Source organism: Gambusia affinis, linkage group LG24 (assembly GCF_019740435.1).
Source record: "Gambusia affinis linkage group LG24, SWU_Gaff_1.0, whole genome shotgun sequence".
Lineage (NCBI taxonomy): Eukaryota > Metazoa > Chordata > Actinopteri > Cyprinodontiformes > Poeciliidae > Gambusia > Gambusia affinis.
Window position 1 is genome coordinate 4,304,430 of NC_057891.1, and position 24,970 is coordinate 4,329,399.

General features: G+C 39.7%; 2 protein-coding genes across 4 annotated transcripts; one reads left to right on the plus strand and one right to left on the minus strand.

The window, feature by feature from the left end:
* Positions 1-34: 34 nt before the first annotated feature.
* On the minus strand, positions 35-5,900 carry acp2 (acid phosphatase 2, lysosomal). Of its 2 annotated transcripts, none has more exons than XM_044110113.1 (13): positions 5,732-5,900; positions 4,005-4,100; positions 3,315-3,401; positions 3,180-3,240; positions 3,011-3,102; positions 2,838-2,936; positions 2,638-2,727; positions 2,053-2,136; positions 1,915-1,963; positions 1,712-1,800; positions 1,259-1,365; positions 1,009-1,184; positions 35-914 (listed from the first exon to the last, which is right to left on the minus strand). In XM_044110113.1, the coding sequence occupies exons 1-13, from the start codon at positions 5,819-5,821 to the stop codon at positions 769-771; spliced, it is 1,266 nt and encodes a 421-aa protein (XP_043966048.1). In that variant the 5' UTR covers positions 5,822-5,900; the 3' UTR covers positions 35-768. The 2 variants fall into 2 exon arrangements, with proteins under 2 accessions (XP_043966048.1, XP_043966049.1); XM_044110114.1 differs by lacking the exon at positions 5,732-5,900 and adding an exon at positions 4,568-4,722.
* A 3,731-nt stretch (positions 5,901-9,631) lies between these two features.
* LOC122827297 (insulin receptor substrate 2-like) lies at positions 9,632-22,354 on the plus strand. Of its 2 annotated transcripts, none has more exons than XM_044110074.1 (3): positions 9,632-12,539; positions 12,834-13,330; positions 19,407-22,354. In XM_044110074.1, the coding sequence occupies exons 1-3, from the start codon at positions 9,859-9,861 to the stop codon at positions 19,409-19,411; spliced, it is 3,183 nt and encodes a 1,060-aa protein (XP_043966009.1). In that variant the 5' UTR covers positions 9,632-9,858; the 3' UTR covers positions 19,412-22,354. The 2 variants fall into 2 exon arrangements, with proteins under 2 accessions (XP_043966009.1, XP_043966008.1); XM_044110073.1 differs by having other exon boundaries at positions 9,635-12,539; positions 12,831-13,330.
* The last annotated feature ends 2,616 nt before the right edge of the window (positions 22,355-24,970 follow it).

The window sequence follows — 24,970 nt, forward strand, 5'->3', positions numbered from 1 at the left end:
TTACGGTACAATCTGAATGTTTATGACACGTAGATGAAAAGAACCATTTTATTCTCTATTCTTGTCATTCAGGCTTTTCAAGCCCCCACATTTTATTTTCCCAGTGTGTGATAAGGCTGTAAATCAAACAGATTGCTTCAGAAACTCTTAGCTGAAGTATTGAGAGTTGAAAGCTACGACCCGAAAAATATTTAAGGCATCTTGGTCATCAGACCTTACAAGGCCCAAAACCCAGCACCCACATCCAAGAATGAAACATTTTCACAGTATTCCACTGCAAAACACTGAATCTTACCAAGTATTTTTAGTCCAGATTTTAGCGCAAATATTTTAAACCACAAGAAATAAGACAAAACTGACTTATGATCTTTCAGCAAGATATAGGAGTTTGTTTTAATCCCTTAATATTGACAAAAAAGTTAGATTTCCATTGGCAGATAACTTCACTTATAACAAGAGATTTTCTTGTGTCATAAGTAAAATAATCTGCCAGTGGAACCAGAACTTTTTAATCAATATCAATAAATTATTGAGTTAAAACAATGAACTCTTATCTCAAAGTTAGTTTTGTCTTATTTCAAAAGCATTAAGATATTTGCAACTAATTTTGCAGTGTCCGAATTCGATGCAAGGCACAGTGAACTGTATTGATAATTCCAAGATTATTGTCACTTAAAGTTTTTCTTCTTCATCTTCTTCATCGTCGCTGCTGCTGCTGTCCCAAGAGGCGAAGCTCGTCGATCCCTGAAGCAGTAGCTTGTGCCTCTGTCAGGATTCCTCTCCGGCTTCCTGGTTGATCACATGGTGGTATCCCCTGTTGCTATTGGACTCCTTGTGTCGGCAAAGGACTCCGAGGAGGACGGCGATGAGGACGAGGAGCAGGCAGCCGGACAAGGTCAGGCCGATGATCACTTCTTTAAAACGGAAAGAAGAAAGAAGAGAAAAGCAGTGAGGACCCACCAGAAGATGATCGTCAGTGTTGACGGCAGCGGCGAGCGGGAATCTCACGTCTGTCTCTCCCCTTTGACGGCACCTGACACTCCTTATCCCTGTCGTCTGAGATGAACGGCTTTGTGATCCTCACAAAGTCCTCTAGGGGGCAGACATGAGCGCAACCTGGCAACTGGACTGGGTACGGCTGCACGCTGGTGTCGTTGCGGTAAAACATCGACACGGACGCAGATCTAAACACACACTGGAAATTAGTGCGAATAATTTCTTCTTCAGTGACATATGATCTCAAACATAAAATACCAACCCATTGTCGTCCCTGTACAGTTCAATTATGTGGCAGGAGGCGTAAGGCGCCTGCTTTCCGTTGAACACATTCAAGCTGGCCTGAAGAGCAACTACGGTTGTGTCATGCTGTGTAGCAACCAGAAAAAACAACTTCAGTCAATCAAGCTTATTTGTATTTCATTTCAGGCAGTTCAAAGAGTTTTACATCATAAAAATATAAAAATAAAAACATCATACAGTCACCAACTGGGATCCAGTAACTAACAATACATTTGGTTAAGTGCCATCATCAAAAACATCCATTATGTTGGTCAATGTTGCTGTGATTGTTGGTTTAAAGCAACTCTAAACAGGTGGGTCTTCTCAGAAATCAGCGTTTCGACTGTTTTGCAGTTTTATGGAAGTTTGTTCCAGATTTACAGTGCATAGAAGCTGAATGTTTTAACTTCAGTAAAAATCATTAGTATCTCACCGCTGAGAGCATCATCAGTTTTAATTGCCGTTGTGGGTGTGGGGCGGCCATCTTGGTGAGATTCTTCACAATTTCCCCCAGCAGGAGACCTGGAGGAGAGACAGCAGCTCTCATCTTTCCATCAAACTATTACTGATCAAGAGTGAGAACATGTTTTTACATGTTTGTGGAAAAACTCTCCACAAATCTGAAAACATTCGTACCTCCCTGCAGGCGACTCTTCTCTTGTTGTTTGTAAACCCCGAATAGGAGCTGCAAACATTCAGCATTAATAACCACGTTAAGCTTCTTCAAAACCGTCAAATCTCAAAGAACAGCCGAGATGTTGCTGCAACTTCTACCTGAAATCCAAAGTCTTTCAGAAATTTGAGCTTCTCCATGACGCCGGGAGTGACCCAGTCTGGAGCGGACATGTTGTGTCGGGACTGAGGACGTAAAGCCAACACACACACACACACACACACACACACACACACACACACACACACACACACACACACACAGTGACTAATAAATATTAAACAGAGACGCCCTGAAGAGGTCAGGCAGGTTTGAGCGACTTTCTCTGTGCAGGTTTTGTTTAGACTGTCATGTTTTTGTATCAGTTGGAATTATTTATAAAGACCAACACCTAAAAAAATGATCCAAATTCAAGATAAAGGACATTTAAGGTGAATAATTTGCTTATTTTTCAAAGATTTTCCATACCATGATGTATCCATTCCCATATTTAACAACTGACAGCATATTTTACCCTAAAATGCTGTTTTGGATAATATATTTATAAATAAAAGTCACATTCTTTCTTTATTTTCTGATTCTGTAACCAATAAAAAAGCTGAAAATTGCTTGATTTCAAATGTTGGTTTTAGTTTTGTGTGTGTGTGTGTGTGCGTGTGTGTGTGTGTGTGTGTTGGGATTTTTACCTCGCAGAACAGTGTGTCATACACACTCCACACTGAATCCACAGTTGCTGCCTTCAGCCCTGTTTTATTTTTTACCATCTCTATAAAGTCCTAAAGAATTAAAGAGAAATAATTACTGTCCTTGGAAATGAATGCATTGTTTTTAATAGTGAAACAGATTTTACTTAAAATAAATTTTTAAAAGAGGAGAAATGATGTACCCGGTATTTTGTTGTGACGTTGATAAATTCTGCTGTGTTTTCAGTCTCATTCATCAGCTGTTTGTAGCGAGGACAGTCGTTCAAAGGAAATGAGAGCAGCTGAAAAGAAAAATAACACAAAATCAGGAATCCGCAGATTCAGCTGGAGCATCGGATGAACCCAAAACACCAACCTTCTCTTCGTTTTGCGGTACCGTGTGCACCGGTATGGGCTGCCACTTTAAACTGGGTTGAAATATCTGTCGACCTTTAGGGGGGTAGAGGCCTACGCAAAAAAAACGACACACTGAAGGTTAAGGATCACGTCATAAAAAAAGAAAGACAGAATCCAGTTGTTCAGACCTGCAAGGTTGGCTTCAGCACTCATCAAGGTGCGATCAACGTCTGTACTGCGAACTAAAATCTGGTGGAAGAAGAGAAAAGGTGTTTGCTGATTCTCCAGTGATCTAGAAGAAAGGTGGTGTTTCCATGTCTCACCTCGTGGCGGATGTAGGATTCATTGAGGAAGTCTTTGTACCGCGACCGCAGATACTGACCCAGCTCATGGTGCTGCTTCATCCCGACCTTTCAACACAAACCAGAACCATCAGAAATCTAACCAATATACTCATTTAACTGCACTGTACTTCTAGAGTCAGTAACTAATTACAATTACTCATATTTACTTCAGTAATTTTTTTGAAAAGATTTACTTTTTGGAGTATTTTTAACTGCGCTGTACTTTTTAGTTTTACTTGAGTAATTTTTTAATGAAGTATTTCTACTTTTACTTGAGTAAAATTGATTCTCTACCTACAGTGAGTAACTTCGCCGAATAAAGAACAAGCTTGTTTTAACCTGCAGTTTTTGTCAAAGTTTCATAAACTTTGATTATTTTTTGTTATTTTGTAATTATGTTATTTATTTAAATTATCTTAAATTTGATCCATAAAATACCCCAAAGTTCCACAAAATTTACATTTTGGTCCATCTGATGATGTAATTTTTAAATATTAAATGTTAGATGTTTTGATCACTTACTCAGTATTTGAGTTTTATTTTTACCAAATATTGGCTACTTTTTACTTTTACTTGAGTAAAAGTATTTTTGACGTAATGCTACTCTTACTTGAGTAAAGTTTTACTCACCTCTGGTTGTAGAGAGAGCAAAACTCAAAGCTATTTTACCTGCGACAGCTGACCAAAGCCCTGAGGCCAGGAACTTTCTTGATAAGGGTCAGTAGGAAAGGCTCTCACTGGTGACCTGTCACCATGTCGAAACAACTGGAGGAAGGAAGAGAGGAAAGAGGTCAGGCAACATGTAGACAGAAATAACAAATATTGTTATGTTATAGATTCATTATGGGATATAGTTAAACAAGTTATTTCTGCTGATTTTAATTATTATGGCACAAAGATTTTTTTTTTTTTTTACACCATCAGGATTCAAATGAACCAAAACAAACATGTGTACATTCAAACCAGAGCGCTAAAGTGAACGACGTCCAAACTGAAAATGCAGAGTCATCAAAATCATCAGCTGACACCTTCGTGTTTGTGTCAGTAATGATTTTAGTAAAGTCAGCTGACTGTGGGAAATTCCAAATATTTTCCAAAAGTTTATATATCATTCAAAAGCCGGTGGGTCCAACAGCTTTACAACCAGATTCTTTAAAACGGGTTTACACAGGTCAAACAACCCACCACAAAAGTAACATTTCCATTACGAACCAAGGGTTTTGTAATCATACCTCACTCTCTTTGCAGGCTCAAAGGTCCAGTAAATCAGGATAAAGTATTTTCTTTGACTTAGTATCACCACAACACTGCTGACACTTCAAACAACATAGTTTCACTACTCAGTTCTCAAGCCACCATAGGGAAGTGCGGCTTGCCGGTTCGTCCCACACGAGATAACACCCCAAACCGATGCATCCATAACAGCCAAAAAAAGACAAACCAGCTGTGTAAACTCTATTTGTAGGCTGGATTATCCCCTTATAGAGTCTTAATCTAATTTGCTTCAGGTTTCACTGGAAACCTCAGAAACTAGGTGACGGTTTCTACGAATGCGCATGGCCTTTTGACCTTGATCAGCAAAATTAGCAACACCTGTAAAAGATATAAATGGGGAAAATGGCCTGTATTCGTATTCTGTATTCATCCTCAATAAGGATGCATCTTTTCACAGTAAAACATGACTAATCTCAAAGGAATTTCAGTCAGAATGCCTGTCTGTCTAGTTAGGAAAATAAGGCAAAGTAGATGAGAATTGATTTGAATAGTAAAAAATTTATTCAGTTATATCTTCCGTGCTACATTGTTTTTTTGTGAAAATACTGTTAAAAACAGAAGTGGAGGATGGCAGACCATTAAGAAACAGGAAGTAACTTTACATTTAACAAAGAGAAGAACAACATGATAATGCCAGCTAATAGCATTACTAGCTACTAGCTGGCATTATCATGTTATCATAACTTCTGCCTTCCTGATTACATTGTGCTAGCTGAGCAGAATGTTCATATTACTTTATGTCTCTTCAAAGGTGCCATCTCACACTTTGTTCCAAATATGTTAGTCTGAAATAAACATTAAGATTACTTAAAAATTAATAAAACACATATTGTTTTAACAAGTAGTGCAGCTTTAGAGAGGCTTAATGTTAGCTAACCCTATAAACCAAAAACTGTGGCATTATTCAAATTAACGTTATCCAGAATGGTTTATTTTCGAGCCGAATTAATACAAGTGAATCAAAAAACAAAAAAAGTTGCATAATTAACCAAGCATGTTGACATAAGCACAAATGGAAACAATATTTAGCCCAATTTTAAGGCAAATCTGTAGAGTTCAGCCATATCGGTGCAGGTATGGACAGCTTCAGTAGCGTTATAACAAGCATTATTAACACTCACCACTGTAGCATAAATGAGCTGTCTTTCAGCAAAAACCTGTTCACACGCAGAGGCCAAAGAGACGAGAAAGAGAGCCGCGGTGGACACCATGGTTCGACTCTTCTGCCGCCGCGCAGTGTTGGTTGATGGTTTTCTTTTCCTGCTCCGATGTACAGAAACGTAAGCTAGCCGTTACTAACATCCACTTCGAAAAAAACCGGAAGTGACATTAAAAAATAAAACACCTCACGTGAATAAATGATAAATAAAAATCGCTTAACAAAATGCTTAATTAGCAATATCATTTATCTACATGAAGGATTTTGATGAATATTTTTAAGATCTTGGACAATGAAAGATAATCACACTTTGCTTATCACCACTTATATTTTGAAAAAACACAAACCGGAAGTATCTTCTTATTTGTCTTCCGTTTTCCGCTTTAAGAGTTTGACAAGTGTGTTATATAAAGGGTATATAATATTATTTAATAATTCTATAATATTGTATAGTAATGTAATAGTTATTATTATTAAAATAATATTTATAAAATGATTCAATCTCCCGATTATCATAGACATGAAAGGTGTTTGAAAACTCCAGCAACTAAGTATTGCAATATTTTACGTTTTTGTTTTTACTTTTGGAACAACGAGAGCATCAATACATATCAATACGTTTTGAAATATTAGTAAAAGTGTGCAGTGTTGTGTAGCTGGGGTCCTGATCAAGCCTGTTTAAAATTTACATTTTTTAAGAGCGGTATTTGTGATGCTCTAACATGCAGTCAAGACAATATATTAATCTAAAAAAGACCCCAAATATATTTTATTGTCACTTTTATTGTTATCACAATAAATCATAAAATACAGGATACAATTTTAAATTTAATATCGCTCTTATTTTTGAGTGGATTTTTTAAATAAAAGGTGTTATCTGTCTTTTTGCCCCTAGATGTCAGTATTGCCATAAGCAAAAGTCTGGATGCGGCGTGAGACGGTTTTTTAAACTAAAATTGTTCTGGAGTAACAAAAATCCAATTAACCCTCTTTTTGGAAATAAAATATCCAAAAAAACAATTTTATTCTGTCTTTTGTATTTTTCGAGCAAAGGAAAACATCCAACTTTCTCATATGTTGCAACGAAATTACAGAAAATTAAAACTCTTTCTAACTGTTACAACACTAACAGCTACCAGTGTTGGAGAAATTCTGCACAGATATCTCAAACAAACAGGCACAACTATCTAATCCACATTTTTATATTGTTTTTATGAGAGAAAGATGAAAAGTAGTTGCTATAAAGATGTCTAAATGTATTTAAAAGATAATTCAGGTTGATCAGATGAACTAAGTAAGGCTTAAAGTGTAGTTAACTGATTTGCGTCAACATTTTTATGTATCATCAGTACAAAAGTGGAAGTGTACACACAATCTCTACCCATCTGTCATGTACATATGATTATAAATATTTCCAATCTGGGCTCATCCAGACAGGAAGCCAACTAAAAACGTATTAATTAGCCATCTATATATGCTATTTTGTTTTAGCTTTCTGTTTTTCTCTGGTTGTTAGCACTTAACAATAATCTCTTTGTTTGTTTGTTTGTTTTTTTGCTGAATTTGACATTTTATCCTGCATGTTTACAGGTTTGCTTTCACAAAAACACATGCTGCAGCAGAGCTTAAACCCTTCTAAATTAACTCCTGTGAAAAACAAAAACAAGAAAAGAAACAAGAGTCCAACTTTAAGAACAATAGTGATTGGGATTAGTCAGGATTAGCCTTGATCTGGTGAATATTTGTGGTTGTTGTTGCTTTTTAGGAAGCTAACACCGTCTTCACTTTGACACCTTTTGAGTTTGAGGTGTAATCTGCTTGTTGGGGGATTAATACAAAAATAAAAACAATCCCTACATGGATACAAATTCATGATCCTGGAGATCATGGACGGAATTACTGATATAATTACCAGGATGATCTGATGAGCACATGTCTCAAGCAGTCATTTCACAGCTTTTCTGGTTGTCTTTGTGATCCACATAAACAAAAAATACCACCCTTCTTGAAGCTCAGATTAGAAAATTTGCGTGCACACATGTGGGATGAAGCGCAGCAGCCATCTGATGGCAGCATTGCCTCAGGTTATGACTGCACTGACTGAAACCTCTGACGCAGTTGCTCAAGAGTGAGTGAGATGGCTGTTTTTCATTCAGAGGGTTCATTTTGTACAGATAAGGCAAAGTATAAGCACAAGCACAGGAGAATAAAAAGTGTATAATATGCTCAACCAGTGTTTCAACCAAATGTTGAGATTAGAGCAGGAATGCTGAAGGAATTACATAGAAAACACAATGTTCCGGTTGGTTAGGGATACCCACAGGTTTAAAAATAGGCCACAACAGTCCTTATATAACTGGGACGTCAGGGTTGTTTACATTCTCACGGCCTTTACAAATGACTGCGTGCAATCAATACGCATCATTTCTGTTGCACATTTCAAATCCTAATTAATCCAAATAATCCCAACACACTTCAAAATAACATTTAATACTCAGGAATGTGTTTTTAACAATTGATCTGCGAGATTAGCAGGTGACTCACAGATGTGCCAAAACAAGCCTCTGGAATGTGTTTTTCTGTTTTGCTCCTCGCTTTCATTTTGCCGTGGGATTTACGGGAGTTATTTACACCGGCGTGTGATGCTTCGGTTTCTGTTTCTACGTGCGAGAGTGAAGCGTTGGGAAAGCTGGGGCAGCCTGGGGGATTGTCTCTTTTGAATGGTCGGATCAGCCAATGAGTGGCGAGGCTTCCGTTGATGGACGTGCGCAGATTATAGACTTTGTAGAGTAGAAGCCGCACGAGCAACTCCTGTCACCCGCCAGCGTCGCCGCCATGTTGTGATTGGCGTTTCTATCAGTTTAAATTTAGAAAATGAATGAAATAATAAATATCTAAATAAATAAATAATAAACAAATAAATTAATAAGTAAGTAAATTTTAAAAAGTGATTAATTATCTAAGTAATTAATTTTAAGTAAGTAAATAAATAGCTAAAAATAATGTCATGGACACTATGTTCCATTTGCCTAGCTCCTTAGTCCTCACACATTTTTTCTAGCTAGAAGTGTCGACTTCTCAACAACAACAACAACAACAACAACAACAACAACAACAACAACAACAACAACAACAACAACAACAACAACAACAACAACAACAACAACAACAACAACAACAACAATAATAATAATAATAAAAATTAAAATTATAATAATAATAATAATAATATTAATAATAATAATAATAATAATAATAATAATAATAATAATAATAATAATAATAATAATAATAATAATAATAATAATGGTGGTTTGACATATTTTACCTAAGATTAAAGATCACTTAAGTAAATTTTAAGCATTCTATTCTGTCATGTTTTGTATATATACATTCATATTCATATTCATTCATATTCACATTTCATTTTTAGAACTAAAATAATTATTGGTTCTAATCATTGTAGAATTAAAATGCTCTGAAATGCTCATTTTAGTTCTAAAATTAATATATATATATATATATATATATATATATATATATATATATATATATATATATATATATATATATATATATATATATATATATATATATATATATATATATATATATATATATATATATATATATATGTATATATATATATATATATATATATATATATATATATATTTATACAACAATGGTTGATCAACATTTGATGAATGTAATTCTTATCAGGACGACTTTTATAAGGAAAATGGTGTTTTCAAGGAAAACTTGACACTCACAATATGGTGGACGCGTTGACGTCGCTCTCCTACGGGACAAGGACTGCAAGGCGACTTCTTCTTATCTTTTTTCTCTGGTGCTGCTCCTGCAGGACGCCCGCCCCGCCCCGTATGACTCCGTGTTTTATTCTGTTTTTAGAGCAGCATCGTCACATGTTGTTTTTCTCCAGCATCAGAGCAGCCACGGGTCTACGCGCACTGCTCTGTTGTTTTTACCGCAGCGGGCTTTCTTGTCCGCTGTGGAATATAGTAAACGGGTAACCTTTTGCAGTCTTTTCTTTTTACTGTGAGCGTTTTTTCCTCTTATTCCAGAGAAATGGCAAGTCCTCCGGCGACGGGAGGACACCTGTTATCTAACGGGACGAATGATGTGAAGAAGTGCGGCTACTTGAGGAAGCAGAAACACGGACACAGGCGTTTTTTCGTGCTCCGGGAGCCCACGGAGCGCTGTGCCGCACGGCTGGAGTACTATGAAAGCGAGAAGAAATGGAGAAATAAGTCCGCCGCCAAACGCGTCATAACTTTGGACTCCTGTCTGTGCGTAAACAAACGCGCCGATGCCAAACACAAGCACCTCATCGCCCTCTACACCAAGGACGAATACTTTGCTGTGGCTGCAGAAAACGAGCAGGAGCAGGAAAACTGGTACACCGTTCTGTCTGATTTAATAGCAGAGAGCAAAGTGTTTGACAGCCCTGCTTCCACATCCTCTTTAGTGGGGTTTGAGGAGACCACTTACGGACAGCTTACCCCTGCAACAGCTACCTACAAGGAGGTATGGCAGGTCAATTTGAAATCCAGAGGTTTGGGTCAGATCAAAAACCTCACTGGAGTCTACAGGCTGTGTTTATCCAACCGAAACATCAGCTTCGTCAAGCTGAACTCTGAGACAGCAGCTGTCAACCTCCAACTCATGAACATCAGGAGATGTGGCCACTCAGACAGCTTCTTCTTCATAGAGGTGGGCAGATCAGCAGTAACCGGGCCAGGGGAGTTCTGGATGCAGGCAGAAGACTCAGTGGTAGCGCAGAACATCCATGAGACCATCCTGGAAGCAATGAAGTCGATGAAGGAGCTCTCTGAATTCAGACCGAGGAGCAAAAGCCAGTCAGCCAGCACCAACCCCATCTCTGTGCCCACCCGACGCAACCTCAACAACCTCCCCCCAAGTCAGACCGGGCTGGTGAGGAGATCCAGAACCGACAGCATGGCTGCCACATCCCCAGGGAGGAAATTCACATCCTGTCGGATAAGGACGGCCAGTGAGGGAGATGGAAGCGTAACCCGGCCAGTGTCCATGTCCATACCAGTGGGTGAGAGTCCTACCAGTCCCAATTCTGGAAATCACCTCATGAGGTCCTACACCCTTAGCAACGGGCGCACCTGCAGGATACTGGAGTCTGCATGCAATCTCCATCACAGTCGTTCAATGCCAATGTCCAACTCTCCTCCGGCCGCCTCCAGCCCCATCAGCTCATCTCCCAGGGGAGGAACAAGGGTCTCAACTCCAGACAAAGCCAGGCGTCCTTTCAGCTGCAGCGCCTCCATATCTGGCTCCCTCAGCGACACTGGCTTCCTTCTCTGTGATGATTTCAGCTCCAGCCCAGGTGAACACAAGTTTCTCACTCTGACACGCAGTGACACTCCTGACTCCCTGTCCAGCACACCTCCATCCCGTGACCTGAGCGACCCCTGCGGCTACATGCTAATGGAGGGGGCTAACGGCAGCATGACCAGCTGTGGGATCGAGGGTCAGAATTGTGACAAGGCATACAGGAAGCGAACACACTCCCTCACCACACCACGCCAACAGAAAGTGGTGACTCCATTGTCCTCTGCTTCCTTGGATGAGTACACTCTAATGAGGATAGCCCATGGGCAAAACTCCCACTCTGCTTCACCCAAAGTATGCTATCCTGAGGATTATGGGGACATAGAAATTGGTTCATCCAGGAGCTCCAGTAGCAACCTTGGTGATGATGGCTACATGCCCATGACGCCAGGTGTAGCACCTCAGTCTGGCAAGACAGATAACTATGTACCCATGAGCCCCATGTGTGTCTCAGCACCAAAGCAGATTGTCAACCCCAGGGTGCATCCCCAGGCAGCTACCAATGGCTACAAGGCCAACTCTCCCTGTAGCAGCTCTCTGGAAGACAGTGGATACATGAAAATGTGGTGTGGCTCCAAATCCTCCATGGACAGTCCTGACAGACACGGCGAATACATGAACATGTCACCTGGTAACCCACCCCCTCTGCAGACCCCTCCTGATTACTACTTAAGCCCTCTCGCTGGGGAACCAGCATCAATTAAGCCGGCTTACCAGACGGGCTCCCTCACACTGCCTGCAAAACTTCAGTCATCCAAGAATGAAGACAGTGGCCAGTATGTGTTGATGAGCCCACAGAGTTCAAGACAGAAGACTGGGGAGTCAGACTATTATTCAGTAATGCAGCCGTGTGCAGTTCAAACATCACCGCTGAGCCCCTCAGTCCCCTCCCCAGTCAGGCATCATCGAGCAGAGAATCTGTCCTACAGAGGGAGGCTGGGGAGACCTAACAGGCTGTCTCTGGACACCCTGAGGACCCTGCCCAGCATGAATGAGCATCCCCTGCCCTTGGAACCCCGCAGCCCCGGCGAGTACATCAACATCGACTTCAACTGCAACAGATCTTCCCCACCGTCCACCGTATTCACAGAGAGCCAGTCTTCCTCTCTGGGGTCCAGCGGTGTGCGCTCGGGGCGGTCATCTCTGTCAGACTACATGAACCTGGAGCTGGGCTCGCACTCGCCCAAAGGGGATGACACTCCTGTTGAGCGACTGGCTACCCTGCCTGAGCTGTCTTCATGCCCCTGCTCAGAGGACGATGTTGTGTACCATGTAGAGTGTGAGAAAAGCTCCAGAAGCTTTGTCGATGAGGTGAAAAATGACTATACTGAGATGACATTTGCGATGACTAGCTCACCCCCACAGCTTGTTCCTCAGAACTCAAGGTATGTGATGAAATGTAGTGCTTTTCCAGCATTATTTATGGTCATATTACGTCATAACTTACTGGATATAAACTCATGCAATGATTATGTGAAATTATTTCGCTCCAGACTTGAACCTCTTAAATGCTCAGTTTTCTGGGGAAGAAAATCAAATCCACTGTTTAGGAAAATCCAAAATGGTTTAAATTGAATAAAGCGTAAAGTAAAGGCTTCAGGTCTATGTTCTAAATACATGAGGGAGTTATTAAAATGATTGTGTATGTTCATACTATTTTGAACACTGTGTTCCAGCAGCCAGAGCTGCAGGGAGAGAAGGCTATCTCTTGAGGACCAAGGTGTTCCTGAACGGATTGGGGTCTTCCTGCTTGGAGCAGCAACTTCCCCAACCGTGGACCCAGACCGCTCTGCCAAGGTCATCCGGGCCAATCCACAAGGGCGAAGGCGCCACAGCTCAGAAACCTTCTCCTCCACGGCCACAGTGACGCCGGTCTTTCCCTCATTCGCACGCGGCGACGCAGTGAAGAGGCCGAGCTCGGTGGAGAACATCTCGTCCCGCAGCAGTGAGGGTTCCGATGAGGAGTATGGCAGTCCCGTGACCCGCCACAGCTCAACCGGCTACTCTAACGGACTGAACTACATCGCCTTGAACCTGCTAGAAAACAGGGATGTGGAGAAATGTGGAGACTTGGTTGGCTTTAAACCCACCAGCAGCTGCAAAGGGGGCATCAATGGATTACACAACACACCTTACGTCTGTTTGGGGTTCAAGGAGACTGCAACCACTGCCAAAGGTGAGTCAGGAGGCCGGTCTTTACTCTGTTGATATTTCTTTGTTCTAGTAACAGTTGGGTACCATTGGAGACACCTCCAAGGGTTGATTGATGCCGATCTTGGTAAACTGATGGTTATGAGTTGTTTTGGTTTAATTTAGCCTAGTTTTCCACAAGAGTCAACTGGTGCAAAGTGGAATCAGTTTAACTAGGGACTTTTTAGAGAGTATAGTATAGATAGGGAATGAATTGACTCAAGGCTTTCCTTTATAGCATTTGACGTGTTTTTATTATTAACAAATGCTACACTACACAGCTACTACAACTGGTTCTCACATAGTGAAGTGAAAAAAGGCTGAAGGCATTTCCTCTGACTTCAAAGTAGCTCTGTGGATTTCAAAGCACATAAGTAGGAGGAAACCTCAGCAGCTTCTCATTGGCTCCGAATCTTAACACCGGTTGCGCTTGCTTCCAAAATTTGCCTGTAAAAAAAAATGAACACGATGTTGTTGGAACGTCACAAAACAAATGGGCCATTTTTAGACCTTCTTTAGATTCTTCCTACTGCTTCTGCGAGCTCCAGAACTGCGTGTTCCCGTCTTTTCCCTGATGCGTGTGAACGCAACACAAGGCTGTGGTGAAACGTGACCAGGCTGAGAGCTTGGAAATAAACAAGCACCATGACAGAGCAGCGCTGCTGCTGCTGCTGCTGCTGCAGATGTCAGGAATATGCAATCTAACTGCACAACTCTTTATGTTTATTATTGCAAACATTTTGGCTATTAATTGATCAGAAGAATTGCAGATTCTTGACATGTCGTCTCCGGCTGTTGTTTTTCCACTTGGACAGGCATTCGGATGTGTTGACCTCCACGAATGCCCCCTCTCACACCATTCCCTCTCTCCTGTGATCAATACTCCATCCCAGAATATCCCTGTGAGCCAACTAAAGCTGCTGGCAGGCGGTGGTAAACAGATTTGGCCCCTGCATCCCAGGGGACCTCGCGACGGCCTGTGATCACGTACAGGGTGGAGTTTGGGGGAGGGGATTGGTGTGTTGAACCCCAACATGAGAGTGTTTGGTCATTATATCACTAAAGGTTATGGTTTGCTTTTCCTGAAAGGTTTCAATGAAAGAGGTCCCTTTGTTTTTTTAGAATAGTCTTTTATTTCTCCACAAAATGGATTTAGTTTTGTTTTTAGCACATGGTAGAGAAAAATCCTGCTTTAGTTCTTCATATTTGCGCAGTCAGTGACGTTGGTAAACAAGGTTGAATGCAGCAAACTCTAGTTATAAGATTCAAACTGAGCTTGAAATCCTTCATTTCTACTCTTGTTGTTTTTTCGCAACAGTATAACAGTACCAGCACTGCCCCTCCCCCACTTGTTGTTGCTCACTGCCACTTAACCCTACCAGGAAAATATTCTGCATAAGCACTGAAAATTACCGTGTTAGCAGTATTTTAATTCCACATTATTGCAAAAATAGCATAAAACCTTTATGAATTGACTGTTTTAAAGCAATGACGTCAAATGTATTGAAGCTAGATGCAGAATACACATCATAAAATGATAAATTATGTTTACAAGATGATTTGTAAATGTATATATGTTTGGAAAAACATAACATGTCAGTTATGATTCAGAAAAATAAGGAGTCAAAGCAGCTTTTGGTAAAATGGTTGACATGTGTCGCAGCTCCCGTTTCCTTGAGGGTGAAAATATTTTTTACTGCACTCATAGGGCTTGTCTCTGGCGACTGAGAGGGAGGAAGAAAAGAAAGTACATACATGAGGAGTGTTGCACGTACGCATGCAGAGCGTCTCCGTCTCCCTCAGACCTATAGCAGGCTTTCGTTTTTCCAGCGGTTTGCTGCTTGTGGGAGAGGAAGCCAGTAAATGCGTGCATAATGGTCAGGATGGCACGTGCACTCTGCTGCCCTTCGCCTCATTAGACTGCAACCAGAAGTAAGACAGGCGGAGAGTTGGGGGGGATGCAGATTGGTTTTGGATACAGAGCAGTGGGAGGACGGATGTTTAAGGCTCTGCTTTGATGAAACTAGTTCTGCTCCGACCCGATTTAAGCCTCTGATGACAAGTTGATTGCTTGTCTAGTGGGTGCTCCGTTCTGTTGCTACTGGGGCTTTTGGCGCGGAGACGGTTTGATGCAGCCGGACGTCCTGCTGGGCGTTCTGACCCAAAGCCCTGCAGCTTTTTATTCCAACTAAACTGCTTTGCGGATGTGAAATCCAGTTTGGCTGGGGCAAGGACCCTAAGCAAATTAGCCGTAACCGAGCGCAGATGGCCTCGGCTTTGTCCAATGGTGAGTTTTTACACCTGGACGTAAAAACTCCCACCTATTATGTCGACTCATTGGGGTCAACAAGGGTTTGTTTGCGCCACTCGACCCATGTAACCTTGTGGCGGTGTTTACTTCTGCTCTCCAATTGACGGCCGTGGCTAGCCGCGGCTCAGCCAGGTGGATGTTCTGTACCAGATCCAGATTAGCAAAGTCAGCCGTCTCCGTTTCCATCTCCACGTCCAAGATAATCTCTATCAGCTGTGGATCATAGCTGCTGGAGTTTGATATATTAATATTTAGAATTTAGCACCAGAGGATGGATGTGATTTTTAAAAAGCGGTAAGACGGCTAGAGTGGCAGAGGACCACTTTCCAGAGCATGGAGGTTGAAATAAAAGGGCAGGAGGGGTTAAACAGCTGCCACTTCAGTCTATCTTCACTCGCCACATCAATTTCCACACCTCATGCACGAATCGACACCGCTGCATTGACAGCCCACCATCTGCGGCTGCCACAGGTCGCAGAGAGCGCCCCGTCAACATAGATGGAGTGTGTGTTAGGAATCTGCAAACCAGATTAGAGACGTCCACATCCATCTCTTCAAATCCCGCTGACCCACCCCAACCTCGACGTCATCACGCTCGGTTGTAGCGTGAATGATGTCATCGCTGAGAGGATGCTGCACAGAGCGTTTTCCACGTATTTCTGAGCTCCAGTACACGCATCGCAGTGTGGGATACAGATATGTGGGAATATAAAGATTATGTTAAAAAATAAAAAATTCTAAAATAAAAACCTCTAATTTAGAGATTAATCTATGAACAAACCAAGGAAATTTAATATTTTAAATAGTCCAAATTGTTTCTGGGAGAATAATTAATTAATCTAGAAAAAAACATTTCTGATTTTAAAAAGTAAAAAAAGAAATTTTAGATAAAACTCTGATATTTTCAGATTAATGTCTGAAAAATTCTGAAATAAAACAAGGAATTTTTAAAATTTAAAACGTCAAAGAAAAAACAAACAAGGACATTTTAAAATTAAACTCAGGATTAAATTTTTTTAAAACAATTTTTGGTTTTAAAAAGTAAATAATAATTTTAGAAAAAACTGAGCTTAATCTTAGAAATCCTTTTGCGAAAAAATATATATTTTTGTATATATATCTATATATAGATATTTCTGATTTTTAAAAGTCAAAGAAAGTTCTAGAAAAAACAAGGAAATCTCTAGATTAATTTCAGAAATCTTCTGGAAAAAACAAGAAAATGTCTGAACTTAAAAAGTTGCATTTAGTTGCAATTACATTTTGTAGCTGCAAACTTGTTTAATTTTTGTAATCCACCTTTAAGCCTCTTTTTCTTTTTCTTTTTTAGATTTATCACAAATATTTTTATGCTCTTTTTCTTGTTTCAGACCTAAAATCATTACTTTAGTCGAGGGGAGTTAAATAAAACCGTTAATTTGATTAAATTTTATTCAATTTGGTTTGTTTTTGTAGAATCAAAATGCAGCAAATGTCATCCTGAGACTACAGTGAAATGATGTTCCAGGTTAAATGTGCGTATTTTGTCATCTGTGCATATATTGGCTCACATTTTCCCCATCACTTTCCTTTTGGGATGCTTTGTATCGACTTAAAAATGAATCAGTACAAACAAACCACCTGGTAAATAGTTTATTTACTTACACGGTGCCGTTGGCATGACGACGGCCGGCTCGTGGAGCCACCGGTGGAAATCCAGAAATGCCATGTTACATGATCTATGGAGAACAAACGTACGCACGTAGCCCCAAAGGATCTGGTGTCAGAGTTTCCAGGTGGCGTGCGCGTATGTGTGTGTGTTCATGTGTGTGTGGTTTAGAGGTGAGAGGAGGGAGGTGGGCGCTAAACTAGGCCGGGATGTTCCAGACAGAAGCACTAACTGCGTGGCCAGCGTTCCCCACATTTAGCCGGCCGCGGCTCCAGAGTAGATTACAGCCTCTGCAGGCGGGATTAGATGGTTGGGGCTGGAGGGGATTGATCAGCGAGAGCCGCCGTCGGTCAGCAGCTGGGGAATACGTAACCAAAGGTGTGAGCATGTGCTCTCCGAGTTTCATCATCAAAAACACACGTCGCCTCAGAAATGCAAGATTTTACTTAATATTAGATAAACAGTAATAAAGTAATTAATCGCTTAATAAGTTTATAATTTTTCTCTTCTTGATGATCTTCAGTCTGGTGATTTGGTCATTAATTGAAGGAAATGTCATAATTTATTTTATTTGTTGCTTCTCTTTTTATTTATTTTGCATAATTAAAATGTCTTCCTCTCAAAGTCCTAAATGTTTATTAATTTTTGAAGATCATATTGCTTGAAAATGATCTCTGAGCTACAATATTATCGTTTATCGCGATACGTTCTGGGACAGTTTATTGTGTCAGACCTGAAAAGTAAAAATAAATAACCATGTTTCGTTATATTTAGATTAAAAACATCTACTGTATGATTTAGAAACATAAATGTAATAAAATATAGAGCAAAAACCTGGTGAATATTGTTTTTCTTTTCATATTTCAGTGTCTAGGCCAGGTTTGTTTGTGTTTTTTTTTGTTTTGTAAAATCTGTTGCCATTCTTTTAAGCGAGGATAAAGTGGCCGGCAACACGTGGGGGAGGGGCAGCACCTAATTTTTCTATGCTCCATGCATCAGAATAAATATCATAAAGGCGCTTTTCAAAATGATTTGCTTCCCTTTGCTGTTGTTGGAACGGTTCATTATGTTGAAGCAACAACAAATGATATTGTGCTTTTTCAGCCTGCTGATTGGCAATGTGCAGCATCTCTTCTGTTCCATATAACTAATAACTCTGGGACTTTTTTCCCCACTTTCTTCTCCAACCCTTCCTCCTCTCACGTGACCAAACGCTGCATGAACATCTGCTAAACGCAGAGTTTGTGTCTGAACACTTCATATCACAGATGCTGCTGCTTGTTGCCTGGCCTCCTGCTCGGTATCCATGGCAACAAGGGCAGCAGAGCGACACCCCCCCTCCCCCACCCATCCACCATCATCACTCTACATCCCAGGTTATGTAATTATACGAGTGTTGCAGAGCAGCAGCTTTCTTCTCCAACACACACAGATATGTAAAGAGGAAACAGCTGGTGCATTAGCTTTAGTCGGGAAAAAATAAATAAAAATAAACTCTTTCCCCTCTTATAAATGCACACTTGAAACACTTCCTGTCAGGAGGGATAAATGACAGACCCACTGATGAAATAAAAAAAGGCGTCCAGAACTTCCTGTTCTCGGTATTTAACAGAAACATGGTGTTTTTGTTTTGTTTTTTTGCGGCATGAAGAAACAATCGGAGTCTGTGAATGAGTTCACGCTGTACAGTACCAGAGCAACACTGTGTTCCCTCCACGCTCCTTCGTCTGCTGTCTCTGGTCCGCTTAATTGGCGGCAGTGTTAGTGAGAGCAAACCGGGTTGAGACAGGAAAAAACAAGAGCTAGATGTTCTGACGCTGTAATGACAATTCATTCTATAACATTTATTTATGGTTGGTTCGTTTGTGATGCAAAGATTTAAACAAACAGAATGAATAAATAATATTTTATGATATGTAAAGTTTACGGATGAGCTGATCCGTTAACAGGGCCACTGTAAATTTAGTTTAGAAATTTCTTTTTAAAACTTGTCATACCTTGATGCAGTTAAAAGTATTGTTTAAGTTTCTGTTTGTATTTCCTGAATTGTTGGTTTTGTTGAAACATTTTCCATTAAATTCCTCTTTTTCTCGTCTCTTCCAGACTGAAGGACTTCGCTTGTCCTCGGCTTTGGCGTCTTGACCTGCTGCTCAAAACAAAAACAAGCAAGAAAAACACACAAAAAAACCCCCAACAGACTTTTTGTTTTGTTTTTGCCCCTTCGTCGGGCTCTGTGACCCGAAAAGACTGTGTGGACCCATCAGCATCACAAGCCACCTGCTTGCACACACACCCGGAAAAAAGCAGGTCACCATCTATGCATGCAGCGTATTGCTGAAGGCAGTACAGGTGTGTGTGTGTGTGTGTGAGAGAGAGAGAGAGAGAGAGAGTGTATGTTGGATGTGTGTTGGTACTTCTCGTGTTCCCTGCACTTTGAGAGGCCATTTCTCCTGTGACCTAAATTTTGGCACAAGCACAGAAGCGAAGATAGTCAGACAATAACAAAGCTCTAATGGTACCAAGTTACCGTTTATTTACTTGAGGGTAGATTTAGTGTGCAAGTGTTTGTTTCTGAGAACCGTAAAACCTGCTGCACTCTGCAGGGATGGAATACCAAGGTACACTGAGTACATAAAACAAGAAAAAATATATTATATATATATATATATTGTAGTACACATTAGATGTTTTATTTATTTTTTGGATGATGAATGTTTGATAAGACCTACCCGATGCCTTAATGTGTATACTGTCCTTATGTTTCCTATTAAATAACAGATAAATATTCTATTAGAGTATATTTGTTTAGACCTACATCTCTATATTATTATCTTGTGGAAAGCAAAATGCATAGTTTACCATTAAATATATATTATTTCTTAAATGTACAGAACCAGTTTGGCTGCTTGAGAGCTGATTAAAGTATTTTCTTAACGCATAATTTCACCCATTTTATGTTTTTTGTCCAAACATATTGGACTAGTAAAACTATATTTCTAAATGTTTATGCATGTCTTTTCATGACTTAGCTGGGATCCTAAAATAATAATAATAATAATAATAATAATAATAATAATAACACCAGGCACTGTTCCTCAGTCACTTGAGCCTGAAAACCTCACACACTCCTACCTTCATACCAAAGGCTTGTTGTTCGGGTCGACGCAGGCCTCCCTGCTGTGATATCATTTGACTGTACAACCGTAACACTGAGATGATAACGGAGGGGAAAAGCCAACACAAACTCAACTTTAGACTGGAGGCACAGTTGAAACGGTTTAACCTAAAAGTACTGAAGGAAAAAGTTAAAGAGTAGCACCATCGTGGAGGGTCGTGGCAAGAGAAAACTTTACTATTAAAAGATTTTAAATGTGTAAAATATCATAACTCCTAGCTAATATGTGCTGGATGTTCAGGAAATGGTGATTTAAAGGCAATTTATTGTAACTGCTAGTAATCTACAGTAAGAAAACTTGGTTATATTATTTCTGTAAATCACATGTACAACTAGCAGATTATTTTTTGATTTGACCGACAGAACCACAATCAATGGAAACTGGTAGGAAATTGACATAAATCACTGAATTATTTAACTGAAATATAGTACAAATGGAAGGAGGTGGTTTGAAATACCCAAAAGCTTTTGCTAATATTATCAACTCTTAGCTAGCTGCTGTCAAAAAATATAAAAAATCTGAAAATTAAATTGCTTTTTTGATGGCAAGAAATGAAAGAAAATGGCACCTTGTGTACAAAATCGGTTTACAATTAGTGAATAACCTTGAGCCTTTGCTAACATTCTCAACTGTTGGCTAGTAAACTCTTGACTGAAATGAAATTAGCTTAATATTTTCGCGCTTCTAAATGATCAAATAGTTTAAAAATAAATCTAGTGTGAAAACTTTGAGCATAATGGATGAATGCTAACATGTAGCATAAAGCAAACTGCCTCAGTGTACTGCTGTACATCCATCACAACTTTGCTAGCAATAGCTAACGTTAGCTGCTGTAAGCTACTAGGTTGTACTAGTAAATGTGAAAACTGTCTTTAATTGAGTGCCGTATTACATTGCTTCATTTTCATCCAGTCACAGAAAAATTTAATATTTCTCCAGTTTTTAATTAAAATGAAACAAAGTCAAATTAGCAGTCCTCCAAAAATGGTTGCTGCGGTATTTGAAAACAGTTTTTTATCGGCGTTTATTACGACTGCTGTCTTTTTGAACTCTTCTGTGCCGACACCAACTGGCTTCAAACCCCTTAGATCTACAGTAGATTGTAAAACTTTTACATGTCTGAATGTATCGCTGATTTTTGCGGGGCCACCGCAGATTTCAAATGGTTTTGAAAGTGTTAAATAACATTGGAGCTGTACCAAGCTAACTTATGATATCTATTTATCTTTAGAGTTTGTACATATATTGTGTAAATAGAAAAGAGTTTACCTGAAATATTGTATTCTTAGATTTGACCTAGGTTGCAATGCTACTCCTGTGTAAAGACTTTGGCTACAGATTTTTAAAACGGGAGGGTTTGTTTTGGCTCTGTACATTGTATTGTATGCTTTTCTCCCTCACAGTCTGATTATATAAAACAAAAAAACTTGGTTTATTTTACTATAGAGATCTATTTGCCTTGTTGACACACTTTACCTAATGGCATATGCAATATTGACATGAATCAAAAATAGTTTACAACTATGGAACCAAATGTAACATTGCATTGATCATTTTTTTCCATTAAACTGGAGCTCTTTTGCTCCTCTTATATATATTTTTTCTTTCTGCCAAGTGTTTTTCATTGCTGGGAATTTTGTTGTTGACGTGTCTGGAAGCGTTTTTCCCATTTCTGTGTCTGAACGGATCGTTCTTTACTTGGATTGACTCAGTCTGAATGTGTTGTCTTCCATTGTACATAATTCAATATGCTGTTTATTGTGATGCTCACAAGAGATAAATATGATTTATAAATTCTGGTAAAGTATTGCTTTTGTCTGTATTAATTATGGATAGCAACCAACATAAATAAATAAATTATTTAAAGAGTCACAACTTCCTTGTTTTGTTTTTTTTGTTGTTGTTGTATAATAGGTTGGCACTGACTCAAATCACTTTGAGTACACACACATGATATCCTGTTTCTGTCTCGTAAAGAACTTTTATTTGACGGTGGAGGAACCAGGAAGCTAATCATGAGCAAATGACTTCCTGTCAAGTCAGTTTTCCAAAATAGCACAGTTTGGAGTTCAGGGAGAATTCAGCTTATGACGATTTTTAAAATATTAAATATTTTAGCCTGCTTTACGATATCAAACAGGACCAACAGAGATTTAACTTAAAAATGCAATTAAAACTTAATTTTTACATAGATAAACTGTCTTAATTTGAATTTTGCATTTTTTCAGCTACTTGTTTGATCTAAAATGTGTGTGAGACATAAAGTGACCTTTGATGATGTTCTGTACGTTGTGTACAGAACATAAACTCACACATATGCATTCTGCAGAGCCCAGGCATAGATCCAGCTGTATTAGAGACGTTGCTCTGCTACTAGGCAGAAACGAGCTTCATATAAAAACCCAGCACCGTGCCGCTGGTAGGAACATGCTGTTCCTCACTCTCCTCTGCACAGATTACATACTGCAGTGGAAAATGTAAACAAAAAATCCAAAAAGACTCCTCTGTGCTTTTGTCATGGCAGATTAAATGCAGTTTACAGGATGCTGAGTTTTCCCGTCAGGACTGGAGCAGACTGGGATCTGTAGACCAGTGAATGTCCTGCTTTGAACTGGGAGGGCAGGTGTTGCTTCCTAAATGAGATCACATTAGTGTGGTTACATTAAAAACCCACTCCTAACTCAATAAGTGGCTGAACCAGGATTTGGTAATTTTATTACTACTGGACATACACAGACTTTCTAACTAACTAGCTAACAGATCTACAGCATTAAGGTCCAGTCATGTGACTGGATGGTCCTTATTTACTGCATTGTGAATTAAAGCAGCGTAAAAGTAAATTTCAGGCGTGTGGGTGCGGGCTGTTTTGGCTCCACTGGGCTTTTTCCCCCTGCTGAGGTTCTTCAGAGGATTGGGAGTCACTGGCCCCATTATTTCTCCCTGAATCAGCCTAAGGAGGGTTTCAGCCAGGCTCAGCAAACTCTATGGCGCAGCGGCGTGCAGGGCGGAGCTGTGACCCACTTACAGCAGCCAGCCTTGGCTCCTCACAGAGGAGAGGACCGAGGCATGCAGCACGGATTATCCCCCATGAAAATATAACATACTGACATAAATCGTAGAAACGCCGGGGTCGCATGTTTATACAAACTGTTGCCTTTAAATCGTTATGGAGACAAAGCCAAGGTGATGGCCGTCATACAATCAGATATATATATATGATTCAGGTGTCCCTGTTAGTACACTTTATTTATAAATATGAGTAAATTGCCTTTTTAGTCCAGGTTGCAATATAACAGACAACTTCACTGTATTCACTACAATAAATCCCAACAAAACCTATTGCAGCTGATCAAGCAACAGTCTAGATATTATATTTGGGGTCGACACACAACATGGCCGCTCCACCATGACTATAAAGGTCAAGGACTGTGATTTTGATTTGATCTAACCTGATATATGTCAAGAAAAACTGCTTTTTTGTTGCAAATTCTGTGATCAGACAAATCTCCTTCAATTCTCAGAACCAGCATGAACTAAACACCCACTTTAAACACTTTACTCTCTAACACTTAATCCCATGTTTTGAAAACATGGCCTGCTGAGATTTTGCAGCCTGAAGTCTTTCATCGCAATCCATCGCACAACATGCAAAGTGAGATTAGGAGTTATGATGAATTTGCTGCGCACATACAGTCGTGCACATAAAACCCTGGGGGATTATTCATGTTTCCATCTGCGTTTCTGACCTTTACTGGGCGAAACACAATCAAAGAAACAAAGAAACGGTTTTTAAAGATATTTTCTCATGTGTGTAACCACAAATTAGTGACTGGTCAGTGCAATCTGAATCTGGGTTTTATGCCATTGTGGGCATGTGTTTTGAGTTGTTGTGCTTTGGCAGATGCATAACATGAACAGAGGCAGTATTTTCATGTGGTTAACATGGGCACTTGCCCAGGGCAGCAATTGAAGGGGGTGGCCACAAGAAAACCGTAATAAGAAAGCTTAAAAGTTTTTCAAAAACATAAGAGTCTAAAGTAAACAATTTTGTAACTGTGGTTCATCATCATCATCTTTATTCCAGACACAAAAAAGGTCTTTAGTAAAAGGGTAAAATAAGATAAAAATACAAATAAAACATGACATAACATTATTCACTGAGTCACAAGTAAATGATGACACCAGTGATTCCACAATCTTGAAGAAAATCTCACTGTACTAAAAGCAGGATTTACTAAAATTCCAATTGCAGTATTGCATGATACTAAATAAGCTTTTGTACATAAGATTCCTTAGTTCAGCTGCACATGTGGGTGCAGCATTCAAATGTTCAGCATCTGTAAATGTAAATATAATTGAGGCCGGTTGGGCGGCATTAATATAAGAACTGTCATGGAAACCAAGCATGCAGCTAAACATGCATGAGTCTGAAACACGTTAGAGCAAAAACAAACTTGTATCAAATATGTCTTTACAATTTGCAGTGGTGTC

Excerpts from the sequence above, each read along its gene's own strand:
- acp2 (XM_044110113.1), bottom strand. The coding sequence starts at position 5,821 with ATGGTGTCCACCGCGGCTCTCTTTCTCGTCTCTTTGGCCTCTGCGTGT. Across the intron at positions 4,101-5,731 it reads AGCTCATTTATGCTACAGTG|TTGTTTCGACATGGTGACAG; the intron begins GTGAGTGTTAAT and ends TCCTTCCTCCAG. Across the intron at positions 1,185-1,258 it reads CTGTACAGGGACGACAATGG|ATCTGCGTCCGTGTCGATGT; the intron begins GTTGGTATTTTA and ends GTGTGTGTTTAG.
- LOC122827297 (XM_044110073.1), top strand. The coding sequence starts at position 9,859 with ATGGCAAGTCCTCCGGCGACGGGAGGACACCTGTTATCTAACGGGACG. Across the intron at positions 12,540-12,830 it reads CTTGTTCCTCAGAACTCAAG|CAGCCAGAGCTGCAGGGAGA; the intron begins GTATGTGATGAA and ends ACTGTGTTCCAG.